Here is a 20,429-nt window from a genome sequence, read left to right as displayed (position 1 = left end):
AAATAGCGCTATTCGTCATGAAACGCGAAGTATCTTATTCGGAACTTTTATCTTTCGAATAATTTATGTGATATTTGGTACTTTATCCATACATTGTGAAACAGGCCCTTAGTCTAACATGTAAACTACTAATTAGTTATTGAAACTTTAAAACTAAACAAAATCGATGATAATATAAATGATAAATAATTTCAGATGTTATTAGAATTTTAAAACTTTTTATTAATTCATAATATTAATTGAATCTAACGTTTGATACGTTGATTTTAATATATCCTTAACTAGTCGACAATAAATTATACAGCGTAGGTATAATTGCCATAATTACGAAATTTATCAAACACTTTTATTAATATTCAATAGATACTTAAGCCTATAAATATTTTATTGAATCCATCTTTGAAGTCTAGAACCAAATAACAAAAGAGTTCTACAAATGCTACCATTTATTGCAAGAATAATATTATAATTATTAATTTCTTTTCTTGCATATGATTCCTTAAATATTTTTTTTGACAAACCTTGATATAATAGATTATAATAAGGATGCCAGACTTTGTCGGCTGTAAAAAAGTAAAATTCCAGTCCTTATCGCAGTTAAAGATGCGTTCTCTTAGAAGACCTTACTATCGAATTGACCGTGATACCATTTAAGCTGGTATGGCAATCTTAGTGGTATAAAACCTAGCTCCTTGCATCCATCAGCACAGTTTGTGCCTAACCGGAGCAAACATCACTTAGTTAATATATTTATTAATTTATAAATATGAAACTGGTAAGTCATATTTGTAGCATCTATCGCCTACCTGCTTTTAGTAATGTGGTGAAGTTTTCGATATTTAGTATATAATTTTTTTTTAATTTTAATGGGTGTTTTTTGAAAACCTACTTTTAATATTTAATTTATTTAGTAAAAATATTTTTGATATATTTATAAAAGTTATTAAATTCTTTTGAGGTTTGATATAATTCCAATTGTCTTGTGATTTTTAGTGAATATCTTTAATGTCATAATATCTTACGGGTGTCCGATAGCTTCTGAAGTTTACGACAAACCATTTTCATTGAATTTCAATAAATATGAAATCTTAGTCTAGTCGAAATTTTTCTACATTAATATACCTTTAGATACCTTTTGGCGTATAATAAAAGATTTTCGTTGACAAGCATATTTTCCAAGTTATATGGGTTATATAACAAATTTTCTTCTCAAGTTTCTTACGTCCCAAATACTCAAAATAATTTTTTGAATACATAAATGTAACTTGGTTTATATTTGAACTGTATAACATTTTCATAAATACAAATGCGTTTTAGCAATGTTTCAAAACATGAGTATTATAAAAATTACAGTAAAAACAATGTCTTAAAAATTATTAACATAATGTGCTTTTAAGTATTTCTAATGCAAAGTTTCGTCTATAAGATATCGAATCATACGTAAGATAAAGATGGTATAATTACATCAGATTTCACAAGTGCAAATCGAGTGTTTGAGCAAGTGCCCTACAAACTTTGCCCCAAGCCAACTGTCAGACACGAACTACATTTGTTAATGCATTCGGTTATCGGAGCAACCAACTCATCAATTTATGAAATAAATCAAAAGGTCACTTATATTAGAGTTTTAGTTTGTCTGGATCACGTTGTACAATACTTAATTCGTAGCTAATATAGATAAATACTTCAAAGTTTGTTAAAAAAAAGTTAGTTTCATAATTTTATTTGTGGAGTGTGTAATTTAAACCTTATAAATGTATTACTTTTTCTTTCTTTTCTTTTCAGTTCATTGTTGCCGCCGTTCTCGGTGTCTGCTCAGCAGCCCGCTTAGACAACGCCTACCTTCCTCCTAGAGGAGGAGATGGTGCAGGCTATGGAGCCACAGGTTCTGGTTTCCGAGGATCTAGTTTTGGTTCCGGCGGTAGCGGATTCGGTTCCGGCGGTGGATTCGGCTCTGGAAATGGTGGCTTTGGAGCTGGAAATGCAGGTTATGGTGCCGGCAACAGTTTCGGAGCGGGAGGCGCAGGCAGTTTTGGAAGTGGAGGCGCTGGTGGTTACAACGCGGGTAGTGGCAGGCAATCTGCTGATGCCAGTGCTCAAATTCTGAAACTTAACAGGTAACAACATACTCAGGCTACTTTTTCATATGTTTCAGTTCGATTAGGTTCGATTCATTATTAAATTTCTAAGTATATAGTCGAGTTACGTAAAGATATTATTATTTATTTATATTTAATTTTCATAACAGTGAAGTCACCGCTGAAGGCTTTTCTTACGAATACGAAACCTCAAACGGAATCAGAGCCGATGCCTCTGGTGTAGCCACCAATGGAGTTCAGTCCCAGGGAAGCTTCTCCTACAAGGGCGATGATGGTCAGGACTACACCATCACATACACCGCTGATGAGAACGGCTACCAACCCCGTGGTGCTCATCTCCCTACCCCTCCCCCAATTCCAGAAGAGATTCTAAAGAGCTTGGAGCAGAACGCGAGAGATGAAGCTGCCGGCATTGTTGATGATGGTAAGTTATAATCAATTAATGTGTTCCTATTAAGTATTAAGTATATAGGCTTTCCTGGCTTATGGAGACACGGCGATTAAGCTTAATTAACCCTCCCCATTTACCCAGGAGATGTTAAAGAGAGAGAGAGAGAGAGATGCGCAGGTGCGAAGTGATACGAGTGCTTTAGTAAGAGTATTGGTAATCCTCTTTACCTTTGGAAATGAGATCGGTTTTTAGTTCCAGTTTTACATTTTGAAGAAGCATTTAGATACCTTACCCTACTATTACCACTAAGAATATATCGACGCAGTTTTCTATAGTAACTGACACAATACCATATAAACTGACTTACAATACCCAAAGTGATTCTTGGCCTCAGAAACAAGAGAACATCACATATACCGATCAGCTTGCTTTTCCCATCTTTCAAGACGGGTCGGCGGGAGAGAGCCGCTTTTTTAACACTCCGATCTTCTTTTATCCACTCAAAATACTGGTCATTTTAACGTAATTACGTTTCGTCCTACGTAAAATAATATTTCTATTAACAGAGATGTAAATGCTGGTAATAGTATCCAAGTAGACTTCTACGTTACATAACATTTGCATATCTTCATTTGCATTTGTATATTGAACACTATCTCTTATGTCGCTATAAATCTTTGCTAACAGACGTATCAAACGTATCTTTGTTAATATGGGAGAAATTTTATTCCAGTAGGTTGAATAGTAGATTGAAAGTTTTTAGAGACCTAATTAAAAATGACGTTGATTCAATTATTATGTGTATATTATACCGGTAGATTTTCTATAATCATAGTAATCATAATCCCATAATCATTCCAGTCCATAGTTTTCATCATTGTATTAATAAAACTAAGTTACGATAAATTTGATAATGACGAATAAAAATAGTGATGTAATTTCTGGTCTAGTTAATAATAGCAAAAACATAAGTGCTTACGTTTTGGTAATTCAAATTGCATGAACCACACTTTGACCTTCATCACATCAATTGAAGGATAGCGTGACTATGAACAAAGGTTTTTTTTTCGATTAAGTTCAAAAAATCGTAACAATAATAAAAATTCAGTTAAATATAAAACAGAAACATATAAATTACTTAAACTAATTCAAAAAGTTTAAAATAAATTTCACATTAATAGTGCTAGGTTTTTTTACCTCTTTTAATATAGTACAAATCCAGATATAAGTATATTTTTTACACGAATTTCATGAATTTGAGATCACCCTTCGTAAAGTGAATCAGTGCGTAATATACAGACAGACCGGCAAGTGAGGTCATGATTGCTATAGGTCATTAAGCTAAGATTACCTTTAGTCATTAAGTTTATACGTAATTAATATCGCTTTTTTTATTCAAAATTTTTATCTTAGATGACGATTGCATCTATAGAGATAAATATTTTTTGAAACATTGTCATAATTAACCAAATTACTAGGAGTTTCGATTTCGTATTATAAACATTAAGATATTTCGTCTTTTTATGATAATTATGTTTAAGCAGTGATAACAAGAGATAGGTGAATGAGTAATCGTTCCGTTAAGAGAACTTTTTACAAACGAAGATTTGATTAGGTTTACGATATATCAAGAATCTAAAATTCTTACTGCTCTCGTCAATCAGTCGCTAATGGGAATTACGTAGCTGATACATTCTTGCACAAGAAGCCCATATTTCGAGTTCATACAAATACGTCAAGATGAGCTGTATGCGTTCTAATTACCAAACGCAGCCTAAACTTCTATTTTAGTAGACCTCAGGTGATAGGTCACTCGCCTAATTGTGCACTAAGCGCGCCAATATACCGTGTAAGCCTGCGAAATAGGGCTGACTAATTTAAATTTTTGGGTCTAAAATTGTTTATACTTTAAAAGCATAAGTTTTTCTACATAAAACTTGCACAAGTTAAACATCTTCCGAGACAGTTATTTTTTTCTTTTGTCTTTCATGAAGTTAACAAGTCAGGCACTGTGCATCACATAGTTATATCCTTACTAAAAGTATAAGACAGCCTCTCCACGGTCAATTTGGCATATGTCTGCTGAGGCCTAAATCTGATTTTCCATTGTGCTTAGACGCAGCCCTAGCGTTGACATTTAATGAGAATACGGGCAATAATGTCGATTACAGACGCTTCAACGAACCAATTAGGCTTACATTTTGCGGTAACCGGACGTACTCACAAATTTGGTGCAGTTTAAGTCGAACGCTCCCAAGTTTGTTATTCTATGTAGATGTCATTCTTCGTGCCCAAATATGGTGCATTTTTTTTATAGAACAGGGAGCAAACGGTAAGAAGGCTCACCTGATGTTAAGTGATACCGCCGCCCATGGACACTCTCAATGCCAGGAACTCGGCGTCTGTTGCCGGCCTTTTAAGAATTGGTACGCTCTTTTCTTGAAGGACCCTAAGTCGGATTGAATATGTAAATAACATCTCTATACTATATCTTTATATATATATTACCATCGTATTTTTAAAGAATGGAGTATAGTATCAATTATTTAAAATTATGCAATATTTAGGTCGCAAAAAGTTTGAAAAACTCTAAACGAAGGCACTGCTAAAAAGTTTAATTTTAGTAAATTTTATAATTTCTTTGTCATGGATTTCAACTGTTAATATATTTTGTATTTCCAGCTAGTATTTATAGTTCTTTAATATTTTGGGTTCAAATTCTCAACTGCACAAAGGCATATTTCACAACGGCTAAGTTAAAGGGTAGGAATGAGATCAGAATAAGTTTGCACCTTTGATCGTGACTAGAAAAGGTCGCAACTTGTCATCCGTTTGTGGCTGCCATTAAATGAGTCATGCTGATATCGACTTCTATAAGTTCTCTAGTAATGAAAGATATTAAAACTTCTTAGTTTCGCTTGCCAACTTTTTTTTGTTTATTTATATTATTTTTTATTACTCTTATTTCTAGACGTAGGACGATGATTTGAAAATTCTCCGAAATTTTGGCGTCTGTTTTCAAATCTGAGAACAGTACCTAGTGGCTTCAGTGCGACTCTCATACCTGACGTCGTAGGTTCGATCCCCGGCTATGCACTTATAGTTTCTTTCTATGTGCGCATTTAACATTTGCTCGAACGGTGAAGAAAAACATCGTGAGGAAACCGACATGTCTTAGACCCAAAAAGTCGACGACGTGTGTCAGGAACTGGAGGCTGATCACCTACTTACCTATTAGATTTATAAATGATCATGAAACAGATATCTGAGGTCAACACCTAAAGAGGTTGTAGCGCCACTGATTGGTTTTTTTTTAAATCTGACTTAAGATCGAAATTCCCAAAAACAATTTTTTATTTATTTAGCAAATTTTCGTGATTTTAATTAATAAAACCTTATGTACAGTTACATAGTTATACATTCGATTATGTTCAACTATGTTCAGTTTCCGTTAGCGTTAGCTTCATAATTACGAAATAGGCGTATCAAACAAGTCGTGAGTGACCGAAATATAATTTTTTATTTGGCAGAAAGCTTATCACCTGTCTGTAGAAATTATGAAGTAACTATTAAAGGCATATATTCCGACATTCCAGACTTTATAATAGGTATAATTCATCGTGATGAAACTACAATATTCTTAGTTGCAAGTTGCACTGTGGCATCATACGCCACAAATGAATTTTAAGATTGCTCGAATTACTTCATTTGTTCCCTTAATGCGATTCCCACGATTTGAAGTGTAGAATCAAAACATATAAATTCTTTTTTCAAATAAATAAACTGTATGAACATCACGCGTAAATCTTTAACCTTTTTTCTTTGTTTTTTTTTTGTTCCGTGTTTTGAATCGGCCTCATACGGGTCACAAATTGTTTCTTTTAACTGTTTAACATAAAGAATCTTAATTATGTCCAGTTAAAAAAAAATATTTCGCAAAATGTATTTTATACATAATCGATTTTTTCTTCTTTTAGCATCGATAATAGTGTAAATGTATATTTAAAAGCGAGGTCTTTTTGACATTAATTTTGCACATGAAACAAAAATCTTTGTTTAAGTATGTTGTTACATTTTGTATCTATCTTAAAAATCTTGTCAAGGTCCATAAAAGAGAGTTTAAAACTTTTATAATAAAGTAATGTATGCCAAAATGAGCAATTAATGACGGACATTGTGTGTGATTCACACGCTGATCTCTGTACTAAATCTCACACATTACCTCTGAGAGAGGTTGCTTAGGTTAATTCGCATCACTTAACATACACGAATCTTTTCAAAATTGCATTTAAATAAGTGTAACGAGTGTGAAATTACATTCTTTTGACACATTTAATCACTATTTATTGCAAAATATCTAGGACATTTACGAAAAAAAATAAGTAAGGTAGATTCAAGTATGCAAAGCGTGTCATTAATTCTAGCTCAACCTTTTTACTGAAGGCTTTTACAATTTTATTTTACTACCACATATTCCATTCACTGTAAATTTTTCTCTGTTTAAAGCTCAGAATTCAATTCATAAGTTTTCAATTAACAAATAAAAAATAGGGGTTTATCGTGGGGGGGGGGGGGGGTCATTAAAAACCTAAGAAAATTGTCTAATAAATAAAAAATCTTTTTTGGGATGGGCACCCCTTTTCGGTTAGGGGTTTAAAATATAGATACTTAATAGATTCTCAGACCTACTGAATATGCATAAAAAATTTCATAAGAATCGGTCGAGCCGTTTCGGAGGAGAAGAGGATAAACAAACATTGTGAGAATTTTATACATTAGATCATCATACATTGATTTAACCTGACATGAGTGCCGCTAAGTGGGACACAAGAACACCAGCCTTATCGGTCCTGGCCTATATTAACAATATTAACAATTTAATATGATGATTAACTTAAATTGCATCTTCAAAACGGTACAGCTTTGTAATTGTAACGGAAGACGGCCTTGAGCTTTCGGCTGTTACGGTTCTGTTGTGGCCACAAAACAAGCGTTTTATTCATGTAAGTGAAGAAGATATTAAAGTTTATACAAAGTCTCGTTACAAAAGAGCAAACATATTTCCACGCTGTTTCTTTTGATTTATTTAAAGCTCATGCCAGACACGTCATCATTTTAAAGTAGAATTATAAATTTGTATCCAACTATTTTTTAAATCGGTCCTCTTTAGTTTTCTGTTCGTAGTATGATAGATGTTTCAATATAGAAGTTGCTAAAGCCTTTTTTAAATTAAACTATACAACTTATTGTTTCTCAAAGAATGATAATTAATTCAGAATTTAGCAACAAGAATTTGGTGTAACAAAAACGCCATTTTCAAAGCTCCATGTCATCTGCAATTTGCTATGCACAAAACACGTGCTGTTATTTCGTTGCGAAACATAATTATTGTAACTGTTTAATATCGTTCACGTTTGAGCTACGTGTATAGCTTTGTATATCGTTAAAATGGAACATTCAGGTAATTAGTACCACCAATAGTAATTGTAAAACATTATTCTCAGTATAAACACATATCATATTTCTGGTGTATAGTTTAAAGCAGAATAAAGTAAAATTTTACTTGGGAACCATAATTCCACAGTGTATTTAACCCGAGTGAAACTAAACCAGGCTTTTCTTTAGTCAGTGTAGGAATATAAGCCTGAAGAATGATTCTTCTTCAGTTGCACTCTTCTGGAAGCCCTGTCAGTGGTGCTGCCTTCCTCCGCTCTTCTCCTTCCCTGTCTTTGTCAAATTGATGGAAGGTACATGTTTTAATAAATTTATATTTTCTTTAGGTCAGTACCGCGGCGAAGGAGCTGATGCGGGTCGTGGAGGATATGGTGCTCAAGGATCCGGTTATGGTAGCCAGGGATCAGGTTTCGGTGGCCAAGGATCCGGTTTCGGTGGCCAAGGATCCGGTTTCGGTGGCCAAGGATCCGGGTTCGGTGGGCAAGGATCCGGTGGACGTGGTTCCAGCTTCGGCGGTCAGGGATCCGGGTTTAACGGCCAAGGTTCAAGCTTCGGCGGTCGTGGTTCAGGATTTGGAGGACAAGGTTCCAGTTTTGGAACTCCTTCCAGGCAATACCTGACCCCTAACGCTGGACGTGGATCCGGAAACGGAAACTTCAACGCTCAATCTGGATACCGTTACTAAACGCATCCTTCGGTAATTTTGCTTTTGACCACCGAATTACCTAATTGTTTGAAGTTACCAGCTATAACTTTGATGACGTAGTTTAAGTTAACTTTTTTCACTATTTCGACTATAGCCTACATATACACATAATATAGATTGCGGGTATATGTTTGTAGAAATTTACAAACTTTACTTTTAAAAAGAGATAGCTATTGTTTTGAAAGCACCGTCAACTATAATTGTTGTCTATTAGGCATTAGTTTCTATATTTAGAAAAAGGGAAAAGTTTTGAGTTTTAATTAAGCTAAGGTCATCAATGTTGAGCCCGTTTGTACTCCTAATAAGCTGTGAACCATTTAAGTGATTTGCTTTGATTTCTCCAAAACCATCTAATCAACTCAATAATTTCTTATATTAGCTTCTATACAAAATTGTGTTATCTGTGGTGAAATCAAATAGTCCTTCAAACTTCTATATCCCATCCCTTTCCCTCTTCATTAATGATCTCAACCATAACATCTTCCCTCTCTCTTGTACTTGCTTAGAAATAAGTATAGATTACTTGGCAATGTAAATGGACAGTACTAGGTTTAAGCATGACGATGGATTACAAATAAATTATAGCTTTTAATTGTAAATATGAACTAAATAAATGTTTTATAGCAAATTTTTTACTTTTATTTATTGATCGCCTGACATTGACGGACAACATCTACTTTTTAGACAAAATTTTATTTTTTATGATACAAAATTACATACAACCCTTAATTTTCACCCCTTTAAAATCAACTCCTATTGTTTATTTGTAAATAACTAGGATTCGCAAAATATTTTAATGAGTGAAAAACTGGCCTGGACTGCGAATATTTTTTTTTATTTATTCGTTGTACTCAGAGGATAAAAATTGGAAAAAAAAGAATTTAGTTTTGTTAGTACAAGCTAGTAGTTAGTTTTTATTTTTTATTAAAGCGAAGATTCCAAGAAACATAAAATATTGGTATGCAGCTACTAAAAAGGTGTGCTTAGTAAAAAAAACATATTAAGGCAAAACGAAGTTTTCGCGGGGGCAGCTAGTGATTCTTTAGATAATTAATACTTACATACTTTATTACACAATTACTTAAAGAATAGAAAGCAAGTTGCATCGCAATATTTTATGGACTGACAAATGATTGCATGTTTCTTTTATAAGTTACGAGAAACAAATCGAATGTAAAAAGTGGAGTAAGAATAGTAACAATAACGCAACTTAAAAATTGTTATTTGGCTCATCTGTTGCTAAGTGATTACATGACATAGACACTCTTAATACCAGAGGGCTCTCGAGTGCGTTGATATGGTCTTAACATGAAGAAAATTTGGTGGCTAGCGGCAAAAACTGAACGGCGGATGTCAAGGTGATATGGTTGGACTTTCGTGTTTTGCCCCGACGTCCGCTGATCTCTCCTGTAGGAATAACTCCTATAAATAGTTTTTGGAGTAGAGACCTTTCCTCGCTCAACGAATTAGTATTGTAATACAGCGAGGAATTACACTGCCGTAGGAACCAAACTTATTATATTTGTTTTAATTTTCAAACAAAAAAAACAATATCTAACTATCCTTAAAATATAGTAACTAATATATATTATTAAAAGATCTAGGCAAGGTTCCGAAGATATGTGGGTAACACTGAAAATGTTTAGAAAATAAAAAACTGCTTAATGTTTCCAATACTTTTTTTGTTTTTTTTTTCGAATTTTAACTTTAGTTCTTCGGAATAAATAAAAGTCGCAGGTCAGGGCTGTCTGGCGGATGACTCATTATGACACCTGCCGCAGTCAAATATTCAACAGTCTGTTTTGCGAAGTGCGCTGAAGCATTGTCGTGGTGAAGGAGAATCTTTCATCGAGGGCGCTGCTGTGGAAGTTTTTCCAAGACACCTGGCAAACAGCAATTGACATACCAGTCTGCAGTAATTCTTCAACCTTCTAGCACAACTGTCTCAAAATGACCAAAACTACTGGCAGCGTTCCCCCTTTGAATAGCTAGGCTAAATCTTTTTCCGAGGTAGCTGCTCTTATTAATCTTTTTATTAATTTTAATATTACTTAGTAGGTTAAGAAAATTGCAAATTCTGTATATTCTAATTGTTAAGGATTAAATAAACGATAATGTAGCTTCAAACATATTACTGGATTATCAAAAGGCTTTCGGGTTATTTTATGCAAATCAATTGATTGTATAATACTTTTAAAATTTGGCTGTGCATAAGCTGTAAATAAATATATAAGTAAAAAAATTATGAATAAAATAAATACAACAATTAATACTTATGTAAAAAACAAGTCAAGATTAGTTATTATTAGTTCATCATTGCTATTTGCAATAATTATAAAATATCTGTGTCATGTCATTGCGTCTTCAGATAAATTTTAATTCATTTTGTAATTACTAGATGCTATTTTATTTGTGGTGAGTGTATACTGTATAACGAATGAAATAAATCTTGTAATAAGCAGTGATATAGGTCGATAAAGGGCTTGCCCTAAAACATTTAAGGTTTGGTACCATATACGAAGATATAAAATAAATAATTATGACCTCCAGTAGAATTATGAAATAATACCATTACGGTTCTTATGATTTGTGACCATTACTATATTTATTCATGTTAAAAAAATAGCTTTTGTTGGTCGGCAGGACATATGTGGTAGGAGTAAAGACTGATGTATGAATTAATAATAATAAAACTTTTTTCGTGACAGAAATATGATTGTGATAATATTTATCTAACGCTAGGTGAGTTCCAGAATCTTCAGGCGGTCAAAGGAATGAACAAAAGTGACAGGATTTAGCTACCTACCCTATACTAAATAAGCTTAGTATAGGGTCAACACACAATAATCTATTTAGTTCAAACGAAGATCTTATAACCTTTATGCTCTCATAAATAGTCATTAGACTCATCTTAGCCATATACGGTTTTATTCAGAGTTTTTGCGATAGCCAAGTTTGGCTTGAGTCGGAATACCGCAAGATCCTTCACGCATTAGGTAATCTATACATTTAATCGCATCAAACATTAATTATTATATTAAGTGTAAATAAATAATAATATGTTTTCAATAAGCTGACATTCTTATATATATATATATATATATATATATATATATATATATATATATATATATATAATGCAGTGGTTAGAGTTTAACTCGTCTGTTTTGGCTCCGCATGAAACTAAGTACTGCCGTAGGTTTGAGCGCGTACATGGTTAATTTTAACGATTCCTTTATTACGGACTGTATGGTGGCTATCCCTATAATCCTTTAATGCACCCAACGTTTTTTGTCTTAGGGGTACAATAAATTGGAAACAAGACGGCACTTACAGTTGGCCTACTACAAGTACATACTGTAAGTCTTGCGGGATCAACTCAAGTGTTAAAAGAAAAAGAGGGAATATAATAATATTTAATGAAACACGTGTTCTGTTTCTTTAAATACTAACGTGCTAACATATAAGACGTTATATAAAAATCTTAATTTTATGTAGTAAGTCCCCATACACGGGCAGATGCTTATCCAGTTTTACTTTTTATCCATATCTAGATTGTCAGAATCAATTGACAACTTCATGTAGTTGCAAAATATGTATATGAATGATTCATTAGCTTTTCGTGTGAATGAAACTGTTTAATGGCACAGATTTAATATTGCACTTATTCCTGGATTGCATTAACGTAAATCAAGCAAACAAACAAACCAAAATCATTTATTCATATTGATTTATTATAGGTAACATAAAGTACACTTATGAACATCAAAAAATGAAATATACATTAAATGCTTCTAATTCTACATTTACTGCCAGTTCTCAAATCAAGGATCTATAACGGAAAAGAAGAACTGGCAATAAACTCTAATAACGCAGGCCAACGTGACGTTTATAAGTGATTTGGTGCTTCCCTTCGGGTGTAATTTAAGACCCCAATACAATTTTAATGCCGAGTCATTTAAAATATGATTTCATTTACAATTATCATCTATATGATTAACTAAGTCATTTATATAATTTTATAAAAAAGCTATGAAAGATTCAGTCACAGGGGTTTTTATCTCCTGAGTTAAGACTAAAACTCTTCACCATATTTTGAACTAACAAATTCGTCTGGACTATGCGTTACAGTCCCATATTTCATTCATAATTGCGGGCTCTTGAACATTTTGTGGAACCAGCTGCCCACTGAAGTATTTCCGAACCAATTCGACTTCGAAAAAAATTTAACTTGCCATTCATAAAACGACCACATTTATTAAAATAACAATACTAAGAGCGACATGTACAATCTGCGCTTACAAATCACTGCGATGACGCCATACCCTGAAACAAGCTTACGAAGTTATTCAAGGTTATATAAAACTTCTCGACCAGTCAGTGGTTAGGTTCATCCCATTTGGTTTGAAAAACAGTACAATATCCTTCCTCCACAATTATCTTATATTGTTCTCATATACTGTTGAAGAGTCATATTGTGTCTCGGTTAAAGGAAGATCTCAAGGGTCCTAAAAATGAAGATGATGACGAAGTAGTCGTTGCGTTACGCGGTTTTTAGGTAATTAGGAATATATTTTTTTGTATTATACATAAAAAGATAATTTTATCATCTTAAAAACGCTACATAAATCTGAAAGAAAAATAACATTCCATAAAAGATAATTGCGTTATATTCATTATCACTTTTTATTGAAAAACGTTATTATATGTAATCGTTTAAAATAGAGCCTAACTTACATAAAACATAACAGGGATTTTAAAGAGTATTAAAAAAATAAATACCATATTCAGATATATCTTGAAAGCATTCCTTGAAACCGCAGAAATCAATTATCATTAAAATAGCCATACTATTTAAATACTTCGCTAATCGAGAGTAATTATGTGTCTTTGATTTACGACGATATTATCTGTAGTCTTCGTGTTCGAGATTCTGATGTGTAATCCTGTTAGACTGTTATGGGTTGACTTAGGTCGTACCAAAAATTGGTACATTTACCGTTTGTTTTACTACTTGCAAAATATTTAAGATTTAATGTATTGTTGTATTACACTGTTTCATTGTGGATAATTATACTGACTTTACTTGCCTGCGATTTTATTTTGTCACTCAAGACTCATGAACAGTGTGGCTAGTGACAGCATTTGTGTTTTTGTATTAATTTTTGAGGAAGCAACATTAATCAAATAGATATTTTTTCCTTCTATTTGCATTGAATGAGCAGTGTTGGCCTAGTGGCTTCAGCATGCGACTCTTATACCTGAGGTCGTAGGTTAGATCCCCGGCTGTGCACCAATGGACTTTCTTTCTATGTGCGCATTTAACATTTGCTCGAACGGTGAAGAAAAACATCGTGAGGAAACCGCCATGTCTTAGACCCAAAAAGTCGACGACGTGTATCAGGCACTTTAGGCTGATCACATAATTGCCTCTAAAGGCATTCCTTTTTAAAAATGACCATGAAACACATTCAGAAATCTGAGGCCAAGACCCAATGAGGTTGTAACGCCAATGATTTATTTTATTTGCATTGCATATAGCATAATTATGTATTTCTATTCTTAATGAAACATTTGGTTGGTCTCCGTAGCAGATAAACCTTAACACTGGAAGCCCCTCTAACACGTCGAGTGAGGAAAGCATCAGGAAAAACGAATTTCAATTCCAAAAATTAAGTATTATTGCATTCAATGGTTTTCTAAAAATTACACTCTTGTCTGTGAATCGTACCGACTCAAATCTAAACAAAAACACATCTTATTTTTTTTGAATTATTATTCTTAAGTAACATAGTATTTTGAAAGAAATAAACAAGGTGAAGTTATTCATTTTAACCAAATTAAAAACATACACGCTGAAGTACATTCAAAGTATTTCTGAATACTTAGAAAATCATTGAATGCAGGAATGCTTATGATTTTAAAATAAAATGAAATCTTTGTTCATCAAAATGCCGTATCTACGCTATTTAAATTACTTTCCCATGGAATCTGGTCTTTAGACGCCATGTATACCTAAATACATATATAGTAAAATACCTAAATAAAACAATTTCATTTTATTACACTCTTTTATATGTGATAATTTGATAGTCAAACCTGAATTTAGCGTAGACCAGTAATTAGCATCATTTAAAGTATAATATCTCGTGGAAAAATTTAAGAAGGTTAATAAATAGGCTAAATTTAAAGGCCTATTGCCTACAGTAGCTCGTATGGCAAAGAATTCTTGACCAAAGCAGGTCAAAAAATTAATCTCCATCAGGTGAGCCTCCCGCCCGCTACCTCAGCACCACGTTTACCAGCATCATTAACTTCAGTTAAGTTATACCGTCGCCCAGGGACGCTGTCAATGCTAGAGGTCTCGCAAGTGCGTTGACGGCCTTTTAAGAACTGGTTCGCTCTTTTCTTGAAGGACCCTAACTAGAATTGGTTATTTATGGAGTAAAAAGCTCTTAAATCTTGTGAAATGCCGGCTTTTTTATAAGGCAAACAAAGGGGCGGATAAATAAAATAACTATTAGAATTTTGTCAGTGTGAACAAATATGCATGAGGCATACATTTCGCATAGTAACATTTAAAGAGATTTTCAGTTACTGCCGAACAGTTAACATAACTTTGTTAAAAAAGCGGATAAGGCTCTGCTGTTACCGCATTCCGCATAAGGCGATTGTTGGTGGCACCTTGGGGTTTTAGTGGGTATGCACAATGGCGAGTCTCACATAACCCTTCTGCACCAAGCAGTCGCGCCGCGGAAGGGTATGCGCAATGCATTTCCCCAAGAAAAAAAAACATTCTTAAAAAGCGAAAAATCTTGGAAATTATTGCGCATGAATGTATTTTTACTAGAAAACTAAACGATCTTACTTAGAACAGTTTTAAGGTCGTTTTCATTTTAAAATAATAAAACTTGCCCCCTCTGGCAAATCATTCAATGTGATCTCAAATTGAATGTCTATTTATATTTATAGGGTCATGAATACCTTGACTTGTTGACCTTGAATTTACCATCGAGTTCAATCAATTAAAGATATTTAGAATCAATATTTCTAATGTGTATGAGTTCAATATACTGTCATAATCGGGTTCTGTAGTTAATTAAAAGTTTTTTTTTTCAAGCAATAATTGTAAACACATTCGTTGACGACGCATTTGGTGTATATTTGCCGCCAATTTACCAAGAGGTTGTAAAGCATTTGAGTTTGTTTCAAGGTATTGTGCGTCTACGGCAATTCTCTGGCCGTTACCCAGAAATTTCTCGATAACTTGAAGTAACTTATAAAGCGCGGTAAAATGGAAAGACGAATACAATAGACATGTCAAATGTCACAAACCCTTGTCACATACACAATACCCTGACATCTGACAAGAAGCGGGAAATAAGAAGCTATTTTTGTAGTAGTTAAATTATAAAATTTGATAAAATACCTCGATTAATCATAAAAAAACTTCTTGAAATTCTTTAAATTCTTATTTTGGGGCGATATAAATCACATCTTTCCTAACAGTACATTAAGACCTGATTCAGCAGAATTTTACTGATACCTAATTTTCTCGAACTTAACCTGATTTTTGCAACATTTCTTACAATACATATATATTTTCTTTGGCTAATTACCCGACTGTACTGTCGATGGAGGTTTGAATAATGTATTACATGTATTAGCAAAGAAGCATTTGTAACTATTCATATTTCTATTAGCAACTTAACTTAAAATGAGTTTATACATATTATAGTATAATATTTTATTATTAATTGTTTATATATATTATAGCACAAAAAACTATTTTATAGTTTCGTTCAATCTTGTTTCTGTTAAAGTGTTTTATTTATATTTAACAAAACTATTTTAAGATAATTTTCATAAACGGGTCTCTATAAACACTGTACGAAAAACTCAATACCAATTACTAAACATCAATATAATTAAAACATGCATCACGATATCGTTGGGAACACATATGTTAGTATTAATAAAAAAATAGTTTGATTTGTAATATATTAGGCTTTTAATTTTTTGCCTATATTGTATATAATGGCGTTTGGTAATGGATTTATATCACAAAGACCCACCGCCAAATTACTTTAAACAGAATTCTGATACTTCTTAAGATTGTCTACAATAAAAAAAAACACTTTTTTACAGGATTAAAGCTATGTATCTTAATATATATATTTCTTGTGTGCGTGTGTATGTGACTGAACTCCTCCTAAACGACTGGACCAATTTTGATGAAATTTTTTGTGTGTGTTCGTGGAGATTCGAGAATGGTTTAGATTCACAATTTTGTCCGCTGGACAATGTTTTTTTAATTAATTAGTAGTTGTTGATTTTGGAATGTTTTACATTGGATCCGACAGACGGCGCTACCATCGCACTGTCAAATTTTAAATAATATTCGAATTTTAATTTTAGTCTGTCCCGACAGTTAACGCTGCGATCAAATTAAAAAAAAGTTTTGTTATCATTGTGTTATTGTAGACCATGTGCTGGATCGTTAGATATTGTCATAACATTTGAATAATAATTTTCATCAAAATGGTCCAGAATGTTTTAGCTTATTAAAAAAAGTTTGAAATTTTCAAATTAAAGACGTATAGACAGGACAACGTCTGTCGGATCCGCTAGTAAACTTATAATTATTTAACATATTTTTTAGGCGACGTTTCGCGTGATTTTATAATACATAGATTCAATCTGGTAAAAAAGTGTTTTCTTTAAATATATTTCTAGACATTCTTCTTTCTACACATTTATTACGATTTATTTAATTAATTCTAACTACGCCTTTTATACTAAAACCCTTAAAAATTCAAAATTATTTGATTTAATTTAAATTGCATTACAGCGTGCGTGGTCACCGTTAAATTATGTTAAATAAGTATAAGTTTATACATAGCTTCAATCCGGTAAAAAAAGTGTTTTCTTTAAACTTCTTAGGATTTCAGGTCTGGGCCTCAGATTACTAACACCTTTTCGTGATCATTTGTTATCAAATAGGCAAGTGGATAATCAAGCCTTTTGTGGCTGACATACTCCGTCCTTTTTTTATAGCACCCTTGCGATGTTTTCCTTCAATATGGCAGCGAGTGTCAAATGTCACATCTGTCTGGGTTCTACCTTACGACCTCAAGAATAAGAGACGCATACTAAGACCATGTCTTTGAAATTCCATATTTTCCAATTCCATCGTAATATCATATAAAGTAACGATTACTAATACTATAATTAAAGAATAACGAATTCTGTATCCAATTATAACTTAAAATATATAAATGATATATTCAGTGCTTCAGTTATTGCCTGGATTAATCTGTGTTAATAATATCTAGTACGATGAAGGTAAGAAAGTGTTGTTCACTAGTTTGCCTACCTTACATGCTTAGAGCTGAGGCCTTAACAGATTTTAAACACTGGATAACAAATGAGATAACTTATATTATATTTAGCGAGCCTTAACTCTGCTTAAAGCAAAATTAGTTTATTGTTTATTGCTAGTAACTTATTAAAAGGCAGAACAAAATTTCGAAGCATACAATCTGAGCAGTGAATGAATTTGTTGAATATGTTCATTCTTTGCGAACTTCAGATACCTTTTTATAAAGGCGTTATGTGTTACATGACTTGTTTATTTTTAGATTCATAGTCGAGACTTGAAGCAAACTTTGATTCCCGTGTGTCCAAAACCAATACATTATGTTTCTTTGTCTAGTTTTCTAATTAAAAACATATTTTCTTTTATCCGAAAAATATATGTCTTGATAAAACAAACAATATCAAATCCGGTCTGGACATTCGGAGTTGCACTCATTTTGTATAAATTAAATGATGTATTATTTTCATTATTTATTCATTTAATTTTTAAATATTAGTGAAAAAGAATATTTTTTTTATTATTAACATTTTAAATGTTTGAACCTTTTTGTACATTATTATGTATTTCTTTCGTAAAATTTTCTTTGCCAAATCTTTATGTATAAACGAAATTTACATTACATAGGCTTTTGTACATATTCCTACATCCTTCGGGTATCTTCTATCAAAATAAATAGAGAAACATCTATCTAGACACGCTTACATCATTTTATTGCAATATGAACAGTAAGACACATATTTAATAACATTAATATATAAAATATATTATATTAGCTAATGTACTTGACGTGCGCTGCCAAAATATTGTAGAAACAAGAGCATCGTAGGCGCACATCACGATCAATTTACCAGATAGCCTTAGGTGTACTATTATGTATTATGTAATAGAATATTGTAAGTTATTTTATGAAGATCATTACCATTTTTGATGTACTATATTTTGTAACGATTTGAAGGCTGATTTTTATGGCCTCTTGAGGTCCAAATTCAAGAACTATTGCAGTACTCAGAGACGGTAAAAAGTTTATTGTTATTTCATATAAGTTTTATATGTTTTATAGAAACATGAACAGTATTTTACTAGTGGTTCGTTTATTCAGTTGTTAATTAATTTAATATTAAAGAAAATCCTATTTTTTATATAATTAAATTAATTTTAAATTCAAATTAATAAATATTAATTCATTAAGGTAACACAATTTACACGTCAATAAGAGATACATATTAGATCCTTCTAATTTTGCAATTACGTTGATACTTGTTGGTCCGAATATCGTTCATAAACCTAGGTAGGCGAACATTTTAATGATCAGCCTTTAGTTGCTAACAATCAGAGCTAGCTCAGGGAACTACACTACGCGAAAACCCACGAGACGGTTATTTTTTATTTGCTCATCAGTTAATCATTAAACGATATTCAAACAATTACATTATACACAAAAGCCAAAAACGAAATGCACATACAGCAAAGTTAACAATTTTTACCTATTTATGCAAAAAACATATAAAATAAATTCCAAGATGTAATTATAATAATTATATATTTCATAAACGGAAAAAATAACAAAGCCATCATTAACTAAAGATACCAATGTTTTTTATATGATTTTTTGTCACAATTAATATATCTATTTGTTGGTAAATTGTGTTATGATATGACGCTATACGATACATGACTGTGTTTCGGTAGTTGTTAGCAATGGTAATCAATACATTGGTCTCAAAATACAGACGTACTTAATAGTAAACTTATTTGGCAACGGTAGTTTTAATCAAAAAAATCAATAAACGTCTAAGGACAAGCAAATTAAATAAATTCTTAATGACACTGGTAGGAACTAGCGTTTTAGATACAGGCTAGGCCTAGTTTAAACGCTACTGCTCAAAGAAGTATATTATGTATTAGGTTAACCACACTGAATATTGTATTTAGATTATAATGTTTGTTTTGACTTATATATAGTAAAAAATTTATTTTTTCATTTTTAATTACTCACAAAATTAAATTAAATTAAATACATTTATTATGGAACATAAGATAGACAGATATCACTTATTCCACGTCATTAATTTTGAACCTGTAGGCATTCCTACTCATCGGCAAAGAAGACATAGGGTCTAGGCCTAGAGAAAAAGCCGGCGTAAAAAACTCTCGGTACTCTTTTAAAAAAGCAAAACACTTATTTTAAAACAAATATAGCAAATTAATTAGAAGTAGCCTGCCCAGCACTAGTCCCAGGCCCTTTTATCAACTAGATAGTCGATAACTTTATATTAAGCCTTGTTACACAGCTTTTCTTTAATACATTTCTTAAATTTATTAAAAGGCAGAGATAAGGAGCCTCTGGGAGGCTCCTTATCTTATTAAGGAAGAGTATCCATTTTTCGAAAAAAGGATTAC

At 32.4% G+C, this 20,429-nt stretch overlaps 1 protein-coding gene across 1 annotated transcript; it reads left to right on the top strand.

The window, feature by feature from the left end:
- The first annotated feature begins 647 nt into the window (after positions 1-647).
- LOC110996275 (pupal cuticle protein 36-like) lies at positions 648-9,278 on the top strand. Its single transcript, XM_022263870.2, has 4 exons — positions 648-775; positions 1,786-2,117; positions 2,249-2,523; positions 8,271-9,278. The coding sequence occupies exons 1-4, from the start codon at positions 767-769 to the stop codon at positions 8,627-8,629; spliced, it is 975 nt and encodes a 324-aa protein (XP_022119562.2). The 5' UTR covers positions 648-766; the 3' UTR covers positions 8,630-9,278.
- Positions 9,279-20,429: the final 11,151 nt, after the last annotated feature.

Source organism: Pieris rapae, chromosome 13 (assembly GCF_905147795.1).
Source record: "Pieris rapae chromosome 13, ilPieRapa1.1, whole genome shotgun sequence".
Classification (NCBI taxonomy): domain Eukaryota; kingdom Metazoa; phylum Arthropoda; class Insecta; order Lepidoptera; family Pieridae; genus Pieris; species Pieris rapae.
This window is presented reverse-complemented; position numbering and strand designations above follow the sequence as displayed.

Coding starts and splice junctions, on each gene's coding strand:
- LOC110996275 (XM_022263870.2), top strand. Junction 2,118..2,248: donor CAAATTCTGAAACTTAACAG/GTAACAACATAC, acceptor TTTTCATAACAG/TGAAGTCACCGCTGAAGGCT. Junction 2,524..8,270: donor TGCCGGCATTGTTGATGATG/GTAAGTTATAAT, acceptor TATTTTCTTTAG/GTCAGTACCGCGGCGAAGGA.